This window comes from Talpa occidentalis, unplaced genomic scaffold, assembly GCF_014898055.3.
Source record: "Talpa occidentalis isolate TD23 unplaced genomic scaffold, MPIMG_talOcc4v2.1 talOcc4.6, whole genome shotgun sequence".
Lineage (NCBI taxonomy): Eukaryota > Metazoa > Chordata > Mammalia > Eulipotyphla > Talpidae > Talpa > Talpa occidentalis.
The window spans coordinates 67,760,749-67,782,319 of NW_023604972.1; the positions used below are offsets into that span (position 1 = coordinate 67,760,749).

General features: G+C 39.8%; 1 protein-coding gene across 4 annotated transcripts in view; it reads right to left on the reverse strand.

Moving 5' to 3' along the window:
- Window positions 1–524: 524 nt before the first annotated feature.
- CAMK4 (calcium/calmodulin dependent protein kinase IV) overlaps window positions 525–21,571 on the reverse strand; it is a 293,642-nt gene continuing 272,595 nt past the window's right edge. For all 4 annotated transcript variants that reach the window (XM_054688256.1, XM_037529068.2, XM_054688257.1 and 1 more), the window contains 4 exons: window positions 13,132–13,207; window positions 6,773–6,899; window positions 2,486–2,638; window positions 525–1,519 (listed from right to left, as the gene is read on the reverse strand). In XM_054688256.1, the coding sequence (XP_054544231.1) occupies window positions 1,082–1,519; window positions 2,486–2,638; window positions 6,773–6,899; window positions 13,132–13,207 (794 nt within the window). In that variant the 3' untranslated portion in view covers window positions 525–1,081. The remainder of the gene's footprint in view (window positions 1,520–2,485; window positions 2,639–6,772; window positions 6,900–13,131; window positions 13,208–21,571) is intronic.

Consider the following 21,571-nt stretch of genomic DNA (forward strand, 5'->3'; position numbering starts at 1 on the left):
AAAAGATTTTTATAAAAAGAAAGATTCTTTACTCTAAAAAATTCAATAATGAATGAATGATCTTATAGTGAAATAATATTTTCACTCTATTCAGATATTTTGGCACCATCCAGTGGGGTAGATTTTTCTAAATATTTGACACTTGGAAATTACAAAGTTTATCCATACAAAATTTCCTATCTTTAAAATTGTAGGAAGACATGAATAAATCTAATTTTATTTGAAAAATGACAAGTTTTAGGCCCAGTCTTATTTCCTTCCCTAAATTTCTTTTTTCCCACCCTAAGTGCTGTCCATAAGAAGGACATCTTATGAAAGAGTAAGAAAAGAAAATAATACATTCCTCAGCATGGGTTTTTAAAATACTTTCTCCAGGATCATAAAATGACAGAAATTTATGACAGAACGTTTTTCAGTTATTAGTAAGGTAAGCTATAATGACAAAAATAATGACAAAATAAAAAAAAAAACAAAAACAAACAAAAAAAAAAACATTATCCGTGCAAGCTTTAGGGACATATAATAGTATGCTTCAGTTTCTTGTCTTTATAAGTGGAAATTGTTTTCAGCATGTACCATACAACTAGAACCTGTAACCATGTTCTTGTAAACAGTTCAAACACATTAATGAAAAGTAAAATATTATGAATATCATGAGGACGCATCTTATAGCACTACCTAGTATTAACCAAGCAATAGTCCAAAGGAATTACTGCCTTGTGTAGAAGTTCAAAGGATGCAGGATGACTATGTTTTCAAAGCAAAAACCATTGGTTACTATTTGCTTCAAGTGTGTCTTACTCATCCCTGAAAATGTATGTTTTTAAATGTTATGTTGTATTTACTTGCAATTTCAAATTTAACTCATCGGTATTAGTTAACCATTGCATACCATAGACAACACTATTTTTTCATAAAGCAGTCACATGCATTGAAGTTAGGATAACCAACTGATATATATGTATTTTTTGCACCTCAATACAGAATCACTATAGTGCATATCATGCTTCCACACTTTCCTTGCTGAAGGACAAAATGCATAAAATGCTGGAATTTGGCTTCCAGGTCAGATGAAACCACTTTAGTATTCTGGCAGGATCGGATCACTTTCCTGAATTCCAAATTCCAGAGCAGGGTTTTCTTGCCCTTCTTTGGGGGCTGCAGCTTCCTCCACAGTCTTTAACTTCTCCTCCACAAGGCTTCCCTCTACTTCCGGGTCAGCCACCTTTAAGCCATCCTCTTGGGCCTCAGGCACCATCTCGGTGGCCTCAGCACCAATTACATCTTCATAGTTAACTTCCTCAGTGGTTTTCGTCTTCACGACCTCAACCTCTGCCACCTCATCTGCCACTTGATCCCCATCTCCTTGAATTTTCTCTCTTGGAATAGCTTCAACGTCTTCCTTGCTATCTTGGGTTGGCAATAGCTCTTGGCTGGCCTTCTGGCTCTCCTGGATGTTGCTATGACTGCTGCTGGCACTTCCCAACCGGGAGGATGCCACCACGGCCTTCACTGCTGCCTAATTTGGGACAGAAAAAGCAGCAGGGGTGAGTTACCCCCACATAAAATCCAACTCAGAGCTCAGCTTCAACTTTGAATTTAGGGAGGTTTTTTTTTTTTTTTTTAATGTATGTATTTTAGTTTTGAATCTTTCAAAGAACTTTTTGAAACTTTGTTTTTTTTGTTCCAAAACTGTGGAACAAAAATTTGTTTGGAGAATGAACAGCAAACTCTCTTTTCATATGGACAATTGAAAGCCTGAGTAAATATGTTCACCCATGGATTACCAGTTTTAAAGAAATTTAGACTATGGTTCCCAAAGATTTTGTGTCATGGAACATCAGTTAATATTATGACAATAAAATAACACCAAGGTTAAATTTGTTTAATCCTGGGTATTTCAAATTAATAAGACCATGGAAGCCTTTAGAGTTATTTATCTGCAGATTGGGTAAACAGAACACTACTTTTGACCTCTAGCCATTCTCTGTGATTGCCTATTTTTAGGTAGCCCTAAATACTATTATGAAAGAGAAAAGCACCTAATCTATATTCCATGCACATCCTGTAAAGATATATTTTAATGAAAAATTTCTTTATCACTTGAATTATTTTAATCTTTACCAAGAATGATAATTATCTCTATTACTAAATAAAGATTTAAAAAAAATATTGTGCAATTTTCACATATTCAAAAAGAAGACAACTTTCTGAATAAGTTTCCAGAACAATGGCGTTCAAGCACTTCAGCCTTAATTAAATGAGAAACAGCAATAGTGAATAAATTCAATACACATTTCCTTTTATTAACAATAAATTCTTATGAGAAGATAAAAAACTTATTAGTGGCCTTATACCTGCATTAAAGCAGGATCTTGTACCACAGAAAATGAACAATAGTATTAGATGAAGAATGGAGGAATTATCTTTGCTATTTCAAGATAAAAGAGAAATCTTAAACAACAAAAAAGATATGCCATCTTACCTTAAGCTTGCGTCGGGCATTGAATTCCTGGAGCTTCTTCTGAGCAGTATCCATATGTACAAAATTGGCTGCTTTTCCTGTGACCCATGGGTGCTGGAGAGCTTGGAAGGTAGTCAGGCGCTTTTTGGGATCCAAAACAATTAATTTTCTGACCTGAAATGATAAAGAACCATAAACTCCTGAGGAAGATTTTTATGGTGAGCTGAGTTTGTTCCTCAGCTTGAGACATTCTAGATTTTATTCTACTTTCTTGGAAGTACCACTAAATATACATTAAAAAAAATACTTGCTAGCCCTCTGAGATCACTGTGTCTAAGAATGGCTCAAGGTGTCTGCAGATGAGGAACTCAGGGAGGCCATGTCATGACAGTCTGAACCAGCAGACAGTCTTCCCACAGAGGACAAAGAAACAGATCCTGGCTTGCCTGTGGCCTGGATGTTATTTGAAGCAGAACCATTATGTGTATAATTCTAGCACTCTGTAATCACTTAGAATTTAGAACTTAAAATACATCTTAATGGAGATAGAATCATTTATACATACAACATTCTTTCTCTGGGGATTAAATGGCAAACTTATCTTAGTCCTCATGATCGCCCATGATTCTGTCATGGAGCTGACGTTTCCCTCTAATCTGTGGATGGTACTGTAGGAATAAGTCAAGTTCTGAAATAAAACCATGTTTTGGAACAAAGCAAGGGTGTCGGTGGCTTAGGGGAATGGTTTGTTTAAAGGAAAAATTCTACCAAATGGCAGCCTGTTCTGGGAGGTTTAACTCTACTTGTGAGGATGAGCAGATAATAACTTGAAAGAAAGATCAATAACCAAAATAAAATCTGGCCTGGGCTCAGAAGGTGTAACCTGAAATCAAGTAGTGACTATCAGGAGTGAGAACACGTGTTCAATTCATAGTTAGAGCTAGAACTATTTTGGCAACTCTAGGGAAAGACCCCCTTATGAATTGTGTATCGCTGGACACTCCTGGGCCTTTCCATCACCTCATTTCACCTTCATTCCTTTGAAAACACATGCTTATATGCATATACACTTATATTCATGTATTTTTTAAAACTCATTTAATCCTTTCCATAACCTTATAAGCCTGAAACTACTAGTTTCGATTAATAAGTGAGGGATAAAGGGAAGCTCAGTAGGCTTTAGTAACTTGTTTAACATTAGAAATTTGTAATGTGGTGAGCCACCCTGGTGGTATAAAGTCTCAGTGCTCTCATGCTATTAAGACTGCAGCCGGAGTTTGATCCCTGGCCAGGGAGCTACCTACATGGCCCAGCAGACCATGCCTATCTCACCTGCTGCTCCCCCTAGCAGTATAGTTCAGTAGATCTGCAAATTTTGTTCCCCACTCTGACTTTGTTGAATCCTCTCACCCCCCTGCACCACTGGCCTACACCCCAGTTCGTCTATGCAAAAATAAATAAAAAAATCTTTACAAAAAAAGAAATTTGTAATTTGTAGGAGCTATATTTGAACTCAGGTCTGTTTTACCACAGGCCTCATCTTAGGCCACCACATCCTTGTGCCTTCAAGGTGGTCAACCTCTCTGGACTTTACTTGGCTCATGTGTAAAATGAGGGGATTTGGATGATTGAAACCATAAGGTCTTTTTTTAACTCTAGTAATCTGAGAACTGAATGCCTGCTAGCAATGCCAGGCCCCACAAGTCAAATGAAGAATCGATAACTGCTCTCCTTTCACCTCCATTTGCAAAGGAATGTGTGCTTGTGGTAGACACAGAATTTATAGAAGATTCAGGCTTAAAATCTGAGAAAAGATGAAGGGAGGTAAAGATAATTAAATAAGAGAATACATGATAGTAAAATAAAATATATTAATCACACTATGACCTGTCAAATACGTACACAAACATTTCAATTTACAATATCCTTGACAATTAGATATTCCCCTCCCATTATTTCAATCATCCTTTTCCTCTTCCTCATTATTACCATACTCCTTCTTAAATAAAAAAAAAAAATTTAAGCCAAAGTGTATCTAAAATTTATGTCTTCTTTAAGTTTGGAGACATGGATGCACTGAATTGTTAGAAAACTTTCTGAAGGGCATAGAGATTGGATGGCTTTGATAGAATTCAAATTCAAAGCCTTGCCATTAGCCTATGGCAGAGTAAACTCATTGGCATGTGGCCTCTGCTGTTGACAGAACAGAGGTGGGTTCTGCTAATAAGGATACATGGGGGGATCAATTATTTGTCCAGTTCTGAAGTTCTATAAATATATTGACTGACAGATCTAGCTTAATGAAGAAAAATCATAGCTAAAATTCTTATCCATTTTATTTTGATTAAGGATAAAAATAAATGAGAGGAGGGCAAAATAGTAGAAATATTGTTTAGTTGATAGTAGTTAAATGAGATGCATTTATTTTATTACTTTAATTCTTCCAAAAACCTAACTATAGATACTACTCTCATTCCAGATAAGAAAACTAAAACATAAAAGGGGGTTGGGAAACATAGAGAAAGTAGTTAAAAATCCAAGATCACACTTCTAAATTATGAAAAATGAGGCATTTGAATACAGGTGTTTGAGACTTTAAAGTGATGACTCTCATGAATGAGGAAGTCCAGGAGGCAAAAGAACAATGTGATAGAAGGAATGGAATCAATTCTGGGGGGAGACCCAGCCAAAGGGGGTCATGCCGCATTATCAGATAATGTCAAATGGCAGCTAGGTTTTAACAATAAGAGTTACCCATGCAAAGAGGGGTGTGTGTGTGTGTGTGTGTGTGTGTGATATTGGAGAGAAAGGAGGGGGCCAGAACACCACAAAGTATAAGAGCAAGCAAGAGCCCAAATCCATACCCTGACAGGTATGTGGAATGAAGCAATATCAAAGAAGAGTGATGGGCAGAGTAGCAGGAGAGAGTGACACACTCTGACCAGGCAGTGTTGTGTATATATTGTTACAGCTTTTGGATTTTATCCTAAGAGTCCTAAAGCAGGAGAGTGATATGCCGTGTTTTCTTTATTTAAAAGACCATTTCCTTGGGTCCTGCATGAGAATGTAGTTGAGAAAGGAATTACAAGAGCAGGAATACCAGACAAGAGGTTATGGCTGTGATCTAGTTGGGGCTGTGGTGGTGAGGAGGGTGGTCCCTGACTTGAGGGAGAAGTTGGGAAGACACGCTGACATCACACAGAGTGCCTCTCTTCCTGGTCATACTGGAGAAATCATGGCCTGAGAGGATCTGATTCATGAAAACATGGATGGTAAAGGAGGGAATGTTTAGAGGCAAAAGAGGATTGAAAAAGGGGTCTGGACTACTGGATGATTGGATCCTAGCAATGTCTGTCAGGAAGCTGTGTGACCCTTTCACTACTCCAGATGTTGACACACTCATCTTTAAAATAAGGAGAAAACCAGATGACTCCATAGATCTTATAACCATCTGTGATCCAAAAAATCAGTTTTCAGTTATTTCTGCATGGATTTACTCTAAAGGATTGATGGTAAATGTGTCACTCTCCTGTTAGAGTCTCTTTTATTTTAGAACAGGAGGGTCATCTCCCTAGAGGGTATTTGTCTTCTGAATGCAACCAACTTCTATGTTAGCTTAAATGTCAAACCATGTAAAATAAATAAAAAAGAAGATCAAACAAAATGTACTATTAATATAGTATAATCATATAAAATATCAATGATGGGGCCTGTGTTACTAAGATATTTTAGTAAGTCTAAATGAAATTCTAGGAAACAGCATTCAGTTTTGGTAAAAGAAAGCCATGACAAAACAGGATTCCTCTGTGAAAATGATGTTTGGCTTCACCCAGCACAGCTGACTTCATAACTAAGACTCTACCTTGACTAGGAGGTAAAACTCATTAATACTGAAATAATTTATATTTTGTGATAATTGAGCTAATGATAAATCAGATTCATCTGTTTTCATTACCTAGAAGGAAAATGCATTAGTGTGGATTGTTTTTTAAAAAATACAATAAAAAAGAAATAAGTTATTACAAGGGGCAATTTAAAATTAACATTTCTGGCGCAGCAGACCTCTCCTGTCTCACCCTCTGCTCCCCTCAGCAGTGTATTTCAGTCATTCTGCCTGTTCTGTTCCCCACTCTGTCTCTGGTGAATCCTCTCACCCTTCTGGGCATCTGGCCTGTACCCCGGTTATTGTATAAATAAATGAACACATCTTTTTAAAAAAAATAAAAAATAACATTTATTACTAATTAATTAAAAATCAGTGTGATGGATTTTATTTCATTTTGTGTCATTTGTTTTGGTCACACTTACCAAGTCCTTGGCATTTAGAGATACTTCATCCCACCAGGGGGAGATAAAGTAATATTCACAATTCAGAATTCTCCTGAACATAAACTGATCACCTCTTTCATCATAGAATGGTTCAAATCCACAAAGTCTAGAGGTAAAAATAGAGGATAAAATGCCATTAGAAGCTTAATTATATGTGTAGTTCATCAATTTTTTGTAGAAATTCAGAGTTGTCCTTTTTCACAGATTCCTGTCATGAATGAACACAAGTATGTAATTGTCCTGTTACAATACACTTTTGATTGTGCAAATACATAATCAGATCTTCAGGAAGTAAGAATAAAGGCAAAACCAACTTAGGATTTCTAGAAAATGTTATAATAATATAATTATGAAACATAACAAAGATAATAGACAATATAGTGATAACACTAACAAATTTCCATGAATTTTATTTCACTGGGAATTGAGAAGACAAACAGATTTAGTGAGATCCATTTTTATTGTAAAGTGAGAGTTAGGATTTTGAGAATAAATATTGAAAGGTGCAAAGAAAAAAGTCCTCACTTTTTTTTTTACTGAATTCTTCCATAAAATTGAGTATAGTTTTACATTTCCACCCATCCTGGTTTAGATTTCAGAGTGTACAATGATGACAGCTAAAAATATCATCAGGGAATTTGACTTTTAAAACTTAACTAAGTGAACAGATGCAGACAACAGAGATGAGCAGCCAACAGTTACTTCAAACTTGCATGTGACCTTCACTGTTACACATCCTAATAGTTCACTATGATCATCTTCACTTTCCTCTATAGGCTCAGCACAAAAATAAAGGGGTAATGTGGGCAAAAGAACACAATTGATAAGAGGAACAATGTGTTTTGGAACCACTGAACCTCCTCTGTTTCTAGATAAGCAGAGGTTATAGGAATAAAATCACTCGTGATGGAAAGAAAGCAAAAGGGCCCCAACAGAGGGTATGTTACCTGTAACACATTTGACAAAGATGGGGGAGAATAATGAATAAGTTAAAAAAAAATTCCCAAGTTCTTCCTTCAAATAGCCCAGGTTACACAGAGCATGAAATGTTCAAGTACATCCTAATAGGAAGAATCAGTCATTTTGCTCAGGGGATTTTCTATTGAGAGATGCTTTGTCTTTCTGGACTATTCTGGAGACAGACAGAAAAAGTCAAGGCTCAGCACTGAAATCCAAGGCCTTGCTTTCATCTCCCCTCTGCAGAGCCTGCACAGGGAGTCCTGGCCCAGCCCCAGGAGGTAAGTGAGCCTGCATCCAGATGGAGACAAGGAGGCAAGCTGGCTTCATCCAGCTCCTCCTGTGCACCCCACACACTGGAAAAATATAGCCTGTTGTTAGCCAACTTTTCAGACTTAGTTTAAGGAGCTGTGTTTCCCATGTGGAAATCTGGAGAGAAAAATGACAGTTCAGAAGGTACAGTGCTTGGATTGCTTTTTATCTCAGTCTTGTCTGTGACTTTGTCCTTTGGTGAGGGAAGTAAAATTATCTATCTTGTCAGCTTGAAATGCCAAAAATAGAAGAAATATGACACCCAGCAGCAAACGTGCATAGGCAAGTGTACAAAGTGCAAAAACCCTTCAGAAGTGGTGATATTCGAATGCCACAATGACAGTTTAGAAGGATATTAGGGGCAGAGAGGGCTGGGCTGTGGATGAACAATACAGGGCAGCTCCAAGCCACTGGCAGCTCTCCAGCATTGAAAACTGAAGGAGAGAGCTTGAGTCTTTGGCATTATCTGATTCTGATTCTGTCCTCAGCATTCTGGTGATTGCTTCTGTCTATGGGGACAATGGGTTAAGTGTAAAAGGGACCAGAATTTCTGGAAAAAACAAGAATGGTCTTCATTTTTACTCTGTCACTTTATAAGAACAAGGTTACAGCACAAAATAGCCTAGAAGAAGTTTTAGTAATATTAAGAGATAAAATGGAACAACCCTCTGGAAAAAATATTCCAATGAACTGGTGGGTGTCATCCATGATTAATGAACTGCAGATCAAATGGCATCACCAGGTTTAGGGATTATAAGTTAGACTAGAATTAAATAACGTTAGCTGTAAGCAGCACTGTGATTTCATTTGGGGGACCACTATTGCTTATTTTCAAACAATAACTATCAATTAATGAGCTTAAGTAAACTAGGGGAATCAATATTGACAGGTTTTTATTTTATTTTATTTTATTTTTAAGATTTATTTATACAAGAACAGGGGTACAGGCCAGATGCGCAGGAAGGTGAGAGAATTCACCTGAGACAGAGCCGGGAACAGAACAGGCAGACTGACTGAAATACACTGCTGAGGGGAGCAGCAGGCATGACAGGAGAGGTCTGCCGCGCCATGTGGGACCCTCACCAGCCAGCTGGGATAGAACCGGCGCTGTGGAGACTGCGGACAGCTTCACAGTGCTGTGCTCAACTGCCTGCGCCACCAGGGGAAGCCCGATATTGACAGGTTTTTAAAAACTATTTTCAGAACTACACTGAGATATTTCTCAAATGACCACACTTCCCCCTCATTTTCCTATGTCAGTGACTTTATCATGGACTATTACTCATTCCATATTTCAGTTTTGCAGGCAATGTGACTTAATTTCCTACCTTGATCTGAGTTCTTGTACCTCATTTAATACTTCAATCCATTCATTGCATCACAATGTGCAATTGTTACTGGGCCAGTACATTTCCATGTTAAGGGAAAATCTGTGTTATTATTTGTGAAGTTCAGCTTTTCACTTAACATTACTGTAGGGTAAAGAAAATGTCAGGCTTTTCTGCCCTTCCGCCATCAGGATAGATGATGGATCCTTGTCCTGAATGCATGCCTGATGGCGGGCACCTGGAATAGGGTGTGGGCATAGGTAGATGGGATTCACCTGGGCTAAGACTGGGCTTTTAAGGGCGGCGTCACGGGGACGCAGCAGCAGCAGCAGCAGCAGCAGCAGCAGCAGCAGCAGCAGCAGCAGTAGTAGAAGAAGTCGAAGCAGAAGCCGAAAGAGAAGCCGAGAAGCAGAAGAACGAACGCTAGAGAGCCCAGATAGAGTGAAGACTTGCTGGGGGCTGGGAGGCTGGCAGGCCTCCCAGCCCCCCAGCCAGCACCCCTGCCTGCCATATGCCTGGTGAACCCCAAATAAAAAACCTGCAAAACTACTGAGGACTCTGACTCCTCCTTTACCCGGTCTGCATGGGATCAGAAAACCTGCTCTGTGTCCAGTCCTGCCTTTACAATTACTCAACATATGCCTCCCACATAATTCAGGAGACAACATTCTTTCTTCAGTATAGGCTGAAGGAATTCTATGATGTCACCTAAGAAATGTATTTTAATGATTTAAGCACTTAGCGTGGCAAACAAACATTACCTAACAATTTGCACTTTCATAAGAAAAACATGTTTTCCTATCACTTTCAATTATTCATAAGCTTTAATACTTCTGGAAATGCAGGAAATTGAATGTTGGTACCGTTACATCATAGCAGATGGCTAATTTATGTGTTCCTTGCTAAACCTTTTGTCTTACTGACCAATAAAGCACATAAACTTAGTTTGCAAACTTATTGGGGGTTCTACCCCAGGCACCCCATTTACATCTTATGTTACCTAAACACTGTACTTTCTGAGGTCACTATTAAATTTGAGAAAACAACCAAGAAACTCCTGCTACACACTAAATTGTTTGCTTCCTCCAAATCCATATGTTGTAGTCCTAATTCCCCAGTCTGATGGCACTGAGAGAAAAGGTCTCTGAAAGGTAATTTCACTTAGATGAAGTACCTGGCTGTGACCACATGATGGGACTGTGCCCTTTTAAGAAGAGACACCAGAAACCCTGTGTCCTCTCAGCCATATGAAAACACAGTGAGAAGAAGGCTGCTTGCACAACAGGAAGAGAGTTCCTATCAGAATCCAACCTACAGGTACTCTGATCTGCTACAGGTGCCTCCAAAACTATGAGAAGTAAATTTCTGTTGTTTAAGCTATCTGTAGGGACAGGAATGGACCAGTGCAGGATTTCTGATCCCATGCAGACCGGGTAAAGGAGGAGTCAGAGCCCTCGGGGTTTTGCAGGTCTTTTATTGGGGTTCACTAGGCATATGGCAGGCAGGGGTGCTGGGGGGCCGGTAGGCTGGCAGGCCTCCCAGCCCCCAGCAGGTCTTCACTCTGGGCTCTACGGCCTTCTCTCAGCTTCTGCTTCTCTTGCGGCTTCTCCTAGGCTTCTACTGGCGTCCCCGTGACGCTGCCCTTAAAAAGCACAGTTTTAGTTAGCTCAGGTGAATCCCATCTACCTATGCCCACACCCTATTCCAGGTGTCCGCCATCAGGCATGCATTCAGGACCGCCAGGATCCATCATCTATCCTGATGGCGGGAGGGCAGAAAACCTGACATTTTTCCTTACCCTACACCATCCATTCTACGGTATTTTCTTACTGCAATCTCAGCTGACTAATATTTTCTTTTTTAAACTGCAAAATTGGGCCTCTCCGGTGGCGCAGCGGTTGAGCACTGGGTTGCGAGGCTGCCAGGGACCTCTGCAAGCGCCGGTTCAATCCAGGGCTGCACCCCGCCCACCGGAGGAGGGTCCCACATGGCGTGCAGACCTCCCCTGCCGCCTGCTGCTCCCCTCAGCAGTGTACTTCGGTCCTTCTGCCTGCTCTGCTCCCCGCTCTGGCTCTGGTGAATTCTCTCACCCTCCCGCCCGTCTGACTGTACCAAGTGCTTGTATAAATAAATAAATAAAATCTTAAAAAAAAAAAATAAACTGCAAAATTATTTTACAGATTTGTATATTCAAATTATTACTAACTCTGCAATATCTGCTAAATGACAACAAAATCAATTTGTTTTGAATTAAACTCTCAAACTTATTAATATCTTGCTTGTGTAGTTGTTCCACAATAATATTTCTTTGCTCTTCCACCATTCTTGCTAATGTTTGTTCTCTGAAATTCCATCATCTCTTTGGGAAATTTCCTGAAACTCTTTGTTTATTTGTAAACAGCAGTTTAGGAATGGAGGTAGGGATACCAGAGAGTGAGATATTTGGCTTATTTAATTTCTTACCAGAAAAAAAAATTTTCTTTGTGTTTATGGTATTAAACTCAAGGTTGAGAATCTATCAGAGAAAGGAAACAAAACTGAGGGTCAAAATATATCTAACAAGTTCTGATAAGAAAAGTACCAGATTGGGATTGTTTAATAGATTTAAAAGACATTTGGTCTTTAAAGAGGACCAATGAACTAATTATTTCAATGAGATGCAAGAAGTAAAATAAAAACAGGTTTAATAAGTAGAACTGATTTTCACACTTCTTGGTATCATTAAATAATGAGTTGTTCTCCAAATCTACTATACATTGTGCAGCAAAATAAGATACAGCAAAGCTCTGGACAGAAATTCTGCTGCCAAGAAAACTTCAAAATCAAAAGCAATTTTTGTTTTCAGAAAATTCATTCATAGGGCCTCCCTGGTGGCACAAGGGGTTAAGCACCTGTAAGGAAGGAAAAATGTCAGGCTTTTCTGCCCTCCCGCCATCAGGTTAGATGATGGATCCTTGAGGTCCTGAATGCATGCCTGATGGCGGGCACCTGGAATAGGGTGTGGGCATAGGTAGATGGGATTCACCTGGGCTGAGACTGTGCTTTTTTTAAGAGCGGCGTCACGGGGATGCCAGCAGAAGCCTAGAGAGAAGCAGCAGAAGCCAAGAAGCCGGGAACGAGCAGAAGCCGAGAGAGAAGCAGAGAAGGCCGGAGAGTCCAGATAGAGTGAAGACTTGCCTCCCGGCCCCCCAGCACCCCTGCCTGCTGTGTACCTGGTAATCCCAATAAAAGACCTGCAAAAAACCACTGAGGACTCTGACTCCTCCTTTACCGGGTCTGCTGGATCCGAAAACCTGCACTGTGTCATTCCTGCCTCTACAGCACCGCACTATGAAGCAATCCACAGCCTCTGCAGCAGGAGTTCGATCCCCGGCCGGCCAGGGAGAAAGCCACATGGCAATGTAGACCACTCCTGTCTCACCTGCTGCTCCCCTCAGCAGTGTGTTTTAGTCAATCTGCCTGTTCTACTCCTCACTCTGTCTCTGGTGGATCCTCTCACCTCCCCCCCCACCTCCCCTGCATCTCTGGTCTGTGCCCCAGCTCTTGTATGCATGAGTGAATAAATCTTTAAAAAAGAAAATGAAAAGAAAATTCATTCATTAACTACAGTAATGTATGTATGTCATGGAAAATCACAAAACAGTCAGAAAGTAATCTTTCTTTTTGTGAAGACTATGATTTCCTAGAAAATCTGACAGCAAAGGCAAACAGGTTGCATAAAGATAGCTTTTCTTCACTTACAAGATGTAGGTGATTATTCCTACAGACCACATGTCCACCTCCGGGCCGTAGGCGCAGCCTCTAAGAATTTCCGGTGCTGCCAAAAGAGTGAAAAATGTGTTAAATTTGAGTTCAAATCCAACAGTCTTATTTTAATAGCAAGCAATGGAGGAGAAATAAGTTCATCAACAGAAGCTTTAAAACAGTTCTAGAACAAATCTTCTTTCCCCAAACCAAAGTATGAAGTTACAAATTCTTATGTCTTATTTTAGTGAGAGATATTCTAGTCTCTGTGTTTGGGTGCATAAAAATTAAGCTATTTAACATTCTGCATGGAATATGATGACACTGTCCAAATCAGATAGGTGTATCTCTGCTAATAATCCCTTAGCCTACTTTAAAGGAAGCTTTGCACAAAGAAATGAAAATCTAGCATAGTAAGCAAAAAGGGGCACAGTTATGTTATCTTGAAGTCTAGATCTGCTTGAAGCACAGGGTGCCCATGTGTGTGGGTTTGAAAGTGTGCAAGGGTAGGGTCAGAACAGATGAGGGAAGCATTGGGGACTCTCCAGTGCTGGAAAGTTGGAGCAGGAGCTAGGAAGGACCTTGGCATGAATCCTGGTATGGAGAACTACATGTAGGCCTGCAGAGAGCACTGTCCTCAATCAGTTTGGGATTCTGAACTGAGAAAGGGGATCTTCTCTAGGTGTACAGTGAGGTGCCTCTGTTAGGCCTGCCTACCACTGTGAAGATGGGCACTCTTCTCAGCCATTAAATAGTCTCTGTTATCTCAAAGCTGTGGAAATGGAGAGTTAACTGGGACCTATTTCCTGCACTAAGGATTGAGGTGTTGTTTTTCTGCTGAACTGACAGAGGAGGAAAAGGAAAAGAGAGGGTTCCCCTACCTGCAGAATCAGGGCTCAGATCAATAGTCCAGAGTGGCCTTTTTTTATTTTGAGCAAAAGTGCTGGAGGTGGCAGTAGGGACCCCAAGAAGGAGGTGACTGATGATGCTGAGGGTCCCTTGGGGGGGACCTTGAAGACAGGTGTGGCACACTGCTTTTCCAGTAAGTTTTTGAATCCTTTCCATCTACACCCACCACCCACGCAGGCTGGAACCTTCAGGTTCATTGTGGACTGTGGGCTCTGGAAGTGATCTGTCCTCATGTGACTCTGGATTTATCTCTAGGAGGGAACACAGTGGATTTTCTACTAATGTTTTCCCATACTATATACTGTCTCGCCATCTTCTTCCAATCTGGATAGTCTCTTTCAGGAGAAATAATGTTACATAAATTATAGGAGCTGAAAAGCCTACACAAATGAAATGAGAATGCACAATCTCACACTCTAAGCAGCAATTCTTTTAAGGAATTGTATCTGGGGCCAAGAAGTTTCTCATCTATAGGCAAATTATTCCTAGAAAAATTTCCTTTCAGATTTAATTAACATAATTATGAAAAATGTATACTCAGTGCAAACAGCTGCACTCTCTCTGGTTTGCTATCATTTTTTAGGGCAATCTGTATCCCCTAGAAGGTTTCTTTGGGTTCTAACATCCCCAGCACTGAACTCCCACTCGTAAATGTTTCACTGACCATAGGGCAGAGGAATCACAGGTTGGGTTGCCAATTTCTAAGAAGCTGCCGTCATCTGTACCTATTTTTGTCTCCAAGAGCTGTTGCTGTCAGGGAACTAATTTGTGCATATTTAGCATGCATTAGCCCTCCTCACACCCTCCTTCACATCAGGGATGTGATACCAAGTCTCACGTGGACATTTATACATAAACATAGAAATATATTGGAGTCTTTTACATTTTCTGGATCTTGTTTTTTAACTCTAATATCTAAGTCAATTGAATTAATTTCCAAGATTACTCTGAATTTTAACTTGTTGGCCACTATGATATTAGAAAGGGCAGCTAGCTAACGATAATCTGAGCAAGAAAAGATGAAAAGAAATCCACCTATAGACCCTGCTGCATGTCCTGTTCCTCCTTCAAGATGCTCACTGTGTATGTTGCCCTGTGGGCAGTGAGCCCACTGGCTCTAGTGAAGTCAACCCTCCCATCCCAACTGTACAAAGATTCATTCCATCAAAGTTCAGGTGTGTTCTCCTGCCATTCCTCATAGCTTCCAGACCCCAGACCCCAAATGAAGTTAATATCTTGGAACAAATTCTTTCTGGATTCACATTATAGGGCTTCTGAGTTTCTTACATAACATGACAATATCTAGAACCTTGAAATACCTCCTTCAGAGCACTGGCTACAACCCTATTCTCCAGATGTAGTTTATTTACTTCTAATGCTGCAGTGTGAGTAAACTAGCATGAAAGGCTGAATTTTCCACAGTGAGGTTAACTGAGACAAATGGGACATACAATGTTTTCATCTTCCACAATACATTTATCTTTTTAAAAGATTTTATACTATTTAACAATCATAATGCCAAATTTGCGTGAAGCAAAGTCTAAACACGGAGATGTAATTAGGTAACTTTTGCAGTAATCTTCCACTATTTTCAATTACTAGTTAATAAATATAACCTTTGATTTTATTCAGAGTCATCAGAACATTTTCTAGTAATAACACTAAGTCTTTTCTAAAAGCTCTGAATAAATTTCAGGATCTGGCACTCCAGCACATCACCTCTTCTAGGTATTATATGTCCTTGCAAGTGATTCTACTCATTGTGATCTCCTGAGTGTGAGAAATAGCTGACAACTTCAACTTTACTTCAGAAAAGATATCAACTATTCCATGTGTCATTGATGCAAGCTCTTCCACCTGTCATTCATAACTTTTCATACTTTAATGTCCAACAACTAAGTAAACAAATGAAAGAGGTGTAGGGCCTCCCCGGTGGCGCAGCGGTTGAGCGCTGGGTTGCGAAGCTGCCCGCGGCCCCTGCGGCGCCGGTTCGATCCCCGGCTGCTCCCCGGCCACCGGAGGAGGGTCCCACATGGCGCGCAGACCTCTCCTGCTGCCCGCTGCTCCCCTCAGCAGTGTACTTCGGTCCTTCTGCCTGCTCTGCTCCCCGCTCTGGCTCTGGTGAATTCTCTCACCCTCCCGTGCTTCTGACTGTACCCAGTGCATGTATAAACAAAACAAACAAACAAATAAATAAATAAAACATGCCTCTATTTAAAAAAAAAAAAAAAAACAAATGAAAGAGGTGGGGGTAAATCATTTTAAGGTATAATATATTTTATGACAATATATTCAAGATCAATTAGAATCAACTACTGTTTCTTAATTTTCCTGGCTGTCTTCTATGTGGGTCAAAGTTTTCTGCTACTTCCCAATACTGTCATTCATGTTGTGGCTCATAAAACATTAATGATACAGAGCTCCCTGGAGACTTCATATTCTAATCTCCAGTACAGAATAATTTTGGTCAATGGTCTTAGAATGGCAAAGATATCAAATGCATTCTTCAAGAAAAGCAATTTCAACCTGATACAAAAATTGCATAAAACTATCAAACTTTAATTATGATATTTATTCACCAATGAATAACCTAGACCTCAGAGTGCTGACTTTTTTTTTTTTTTAAATAAGATCATGGTACCATTAAAATAGTTGGAATAGTCTGTTAAATAAAAGAAACAAGTTTTGGGAGCAGTGAGTGAAGAGAAGGGAACCCTATATAAAGTGGGTGGGAAAGTAAATTGTCACACCATTATAGAAAACAGTATGGAGTATCCTCAAATAAGAAAAACAAAAATTCCATATGATCCAGTTATCCCACTTCTGTATTCAATGAATACAAAATACCATAATTCAAAGATATACATGCAGTCCCATGTTCATTCAAAGCATTATCTATAATAATTAAGATCTGGAAACAATTTAAGTACCCAATGATGGATGATTTAATAAAGATGACATGATACACACACACACACACACACACACGCTCACAATGGACTACTACTAAGCTATAGAAAAGATGAAATCAAGCCACGCATCTGCAACATGAATGGATCTATAAGGCATTATGCTTGGTGAAATAAATCAGATGGAGAAAGAAAAACACTGTTTGATTTCACTTACATGTGATAAAAAACAAGCAAATTAACTGAATAAAACAATAATAAACTTTTAGACAATGAGATCAAATTGGGGGTTATCCGTTTTCTATCACTTTGAGAACAGAGAGTTCTCTATCACTTTGGTAACCAGGAGAGAAACGGGGATGGAGGTGGTAAATCAGCTAAAGAAGTCAATTGTATGGTCAAGGAATAGAGTTGGATTTTTCCTGATGAACTTAATGTGTTAATACAAATGTTGATTTATAATGATCACACCTGAAACTTATTTAGTGTTACAATGCAATGCTACCTCAATAATTTTTTTCTTATAGAATAAAACATTAAATATGTTTTAGAAAAGTATCTGGAGATTGAGCTTTCATTTATATGAATGAATTCCATTTATCAAATGAATTCACTGTAGTCAATTCTGGAAATTGTCCTAAACTGAAAACATTGGGTATGGCCCATGACACATTTTGATAACACAGTGGTGCTGGGTTTCCTCTCTTTTCCTGTAGCCCAAGTTATTTTTTTTAAAGATTCATTTATGTATGCATACAGGAACAAGCACACAGGCCAGAGGTGCAGGGTGGTGAGAAGGTTCACCAGAGACAGAATGGGGGACAGAATAGGCAGAGTGACTGAAATACTCTGCTGAGGGGAGCAGCGGGCGAGACAGGAGAGGTCTGCTGCGCCATGTGGGGAGCTCCCTGGCTGGCTGGGGATCAAACTCCTGCCACAGAGGCTCTGGATAGCTTCACAGTGCTGTGCTTAACCCCTTGCACCACCAGGAAGGCCCCAACCCAAGTTATTGATTGCACCTTCATTGCATACAAACCTTAGGTTAGCTTCCCCCAAACTAAGTTAAAACTAGAGTGGCATTCTTTATGAGAAGCTTTTTCTCAAACTGCTTTTAACAGCCTTTAAGGGAAAAAACGGAAGACTAATGTGAATGAAATCAACAAGTTCATTCATTATTCATTCAATAAATCAGGAGCTATTTATTTGGCCCCTGCTGTGTCATCACAGAGCTGACAGTCTGGGGGTGGGGAGGTGGGAGGTAGATATTGGTCAAAAACCAGGTGAAGAAAGGCAGAGTTGGAGGTAACTGGAGTGAGATAAGGGGAGATGACCAGAAAAAGTCAAGTTTGGACCTAGATGTGAAGATTTTAGAGAGATAACTAGAAAAAAGGAGAGGGAAGTGCCTGAGGAAAGAGGGAGAAATATTCCAGATAGAGAAAGCACAGGTGAGAGAGCCTGTAGCAGGAGGAGACAAGGGACACTCAAGAAACAGTAAAGTCTGTGAGGCTGGAGGGGAGCTGGTGTGTAAATGCAGGAGGCAGGTCTGGCCAGACTGCAGGGCCAGCAAATCAGGGGTTTTGTTTTTAAATTTTCTCTTATGCTTTCACTTCAGCAATTCATAGAATATGGGAAAATTTTCATCTTAAAGTCTGGGTCTGCCTTTATAAGAACGACTGCCCTCCTCCTCCAACTGAGGGACAAAATCAGATTTTTCACTGCAAAGTCTCATCTTGAATTCAGAATTTTCTCGAGACCACACAATTCCTGGCATCTTTACATAACATCTCGAGATTCCCTGTGGACTTTGCCTCACTAGAGTGACTGTTGTGGAAGCGTGAGGAAGAAGTGTTGGATTTCTCTTTCAGAAGCAGAAAAGCAGTATTGGGAAATCCAATGCTTCTCCCTCTTCCTAAGGTAGCTAGGAACTCAGAGGACAGCCTGCACTCAGGGAGTGCTACAGCGGGGCAGACTCCAAACTCAGGCTTTTCTTAGTATCTGTACCATGTCATTCTTTTTCAAGTCCTTTTGGCAAGAATACAGCACGACTTTGTCAAGTGCAATTTGTGCTTTGAGGACAGAAGAAAGGCAGTGTCCCAGTCCAGGGTGCTAAGTGTGTGACAAAGTTGTTGGTCAGTCAGGGATACAGGTGAGCTGACTCCAGAAGAGCCTGCTTTTGGCTGGGAGTAGCCTTGTCAGTTTTAGTGAATCTATGAAAATAATATCAATTCTGTGTGTGTCATGCTGTGAAAAGGTGAGAAGGAATGAAGAGACTTTTAAGATCTCTATCACTTTGGTTATTTATGACTTGTTAACTTAGATCAAAAAAATAGTTTGCAGGATATTTTGAAATATAAGTGATGTACTTTATGTCCTAATTCTTTCTTCCCACTTCCCAGGGTTCTTGATCTTTTACACTACAAATATCAGTCAATCCCATTCCCACTTAATAGTTTTCATTTAAGCTGTTTAATTTAAAAAAAATGTTTTCCTTTCTGTATCAATTATATAATATTTCTCTGTATGAAGTTTGTAAATGTGTAAGAAAAATAGCTTGTTTATTTTCCTCACCTTACTTTTTATTTTTTTTAATAATACTCTGAAAAGAAAAGAAAATAATTGAGAATACCTAGTGCTTTTAGAAAAGGAAAAAATAAATACAACTTGTTTGTATTACCCCATAAAAGTTTTATTTCTAGGAAATTTGTAACAGGGTGGTCCCCAGGAAAGGGGGAAGTTCCAGGTTCCCTGCCCCACATTGGGCGCCAAATCTGTTATAGGACAGGGAGAGGGGCAGCCCAAACCCCGCAAACCTGCCTATTCTAAATGGGTTCTGCCATCCACCGCATCAACACAAAACATATGACACTTTAATGGGAAGGAACTTTAATAAAAACTAGGAAACAATACAGGTAAGGCAAAGAGTCTAGTTTCTAAATGAAGCACCCAAAGTTACCCGTCCCCTCGTGGGTAAAACTCCATCCATATGGGATCGGCCCAGAGCAAGGCCCCAAAGCCTGCCACAAGTCTAAAGCATCTTCCAGTGGGGACCCACAGAAAAGAGTCAGAAACAACCAGACAAGCCCAGAAGGAAAAGAGCAAAATCAACATCAAGATAAAAGCTGCCATTGTCACCTCCCCATGGGTCTCACCCACATCTGTGTCACCCCGTCCACGACCAAAAGACAAGCGCAGCTTCTTCACGTGTCTCTAGGCTCCATGTGCCTCCTCCAGGTCTCCTGGCTCCATCCTGCTTCTTTCCTCAGTCTCTTCTGCCGCTTCTCCTCTTCCTGCTCAGCTCCACCCTCCCTTGGGTGGGGCAGGGAACCTGGAACTTCCCCCTTTCCTGGGGACCACCCTGTTAAAAATTCACTTCTCTATGATTCCACTGAGCTCTCCCATCTTGGAATAATCACTATTTGTTTGAAATCTTAACCAGACTAAGACTCCTGGTCACTTTAAAGTTGTGATGTGATGGGTGTGACCCATAAAAACTGCCTTTTCTTTTCCATGGGATGAAGTAGAATACAATAAATATTCCCAACTCATTCTATTGTTATCCTATAAAAATCTACAGAAATATAAAGCAATAGGCTTAGAAATCAAACTCTATCTTAAGTGTTAAGAATGGCAAATTCTGTGTTTTTCCCTAGAGGGTTTAGAAATCTACTGATAACTATCAATGATAATTCTTTTGAAACTTTATTTTTATTTTATGCATACATTTTCTGCAACAACATTCTAAAATGGATGATTTCATGGGTGTTCAGGACCCAAACAGTACATTTTAAGCAAAATTCTGCCCACTTGCCATTAATCACCTCTCCCTTTGACCTCATTTCTTTCTATCATTCCTCCTCACAGATGTAGTATCAGCGCTGAATCCTCATAGCACTTAGAACTCTCTGGCTTGCTGGTTCTATTCTTGAAGTAGACTCTTACAGACATAAAGCAATGGCACAGGAAATGATTTATGATATGGAGACCCAGAAGTTAAGGATTACTAGATATTAAAGACTGTCTAACCCTGACAATAGGAGACTTGAGGGGATGATGTTGGCGACGACGTTGTCCCTCTCTACTACCTGATAACTATCAATTATCATTGATAATTGATAATTAATTAACCTTCACCTCATCATTCATTCTAATCACCAATCGCTTTCTGGACCCAGGCATGTTCCTGTTTCAGGGCGGTACACTCTGTCCCCTCTACATGGAACATTCTTTCCCTAGATATCTACACTGTTAATTTTCTTCCTGACTTCTTTCAAGACTTTGATCCTATGTTTTTTGTGTGAAAACTACTACACCCTGCTCAAACTGTACCCTAGGACCCCAGCACTTCCTATCTCTGTATTTCCAGTTCTATATGCTTCCATAGAGGAATACAATTTAAACACTTACTTTGTTTATTGTTTGCTTTCTCCCACTAAAATGAACCATCCTTAAAGGAGAGGGGTTGTTCTTCTCACTGCCATATCTAGCACCTAGAGCTCTGCCTAGTTTGTAGTTTGGACCCAATAAATTTATTAAATTTAAAAAAAAAGACTGAAATCTATGCAATTAAAATTCCACAGAAGATGCTTTGTGTAAGCTAGTATAGAATAATACTAATATCC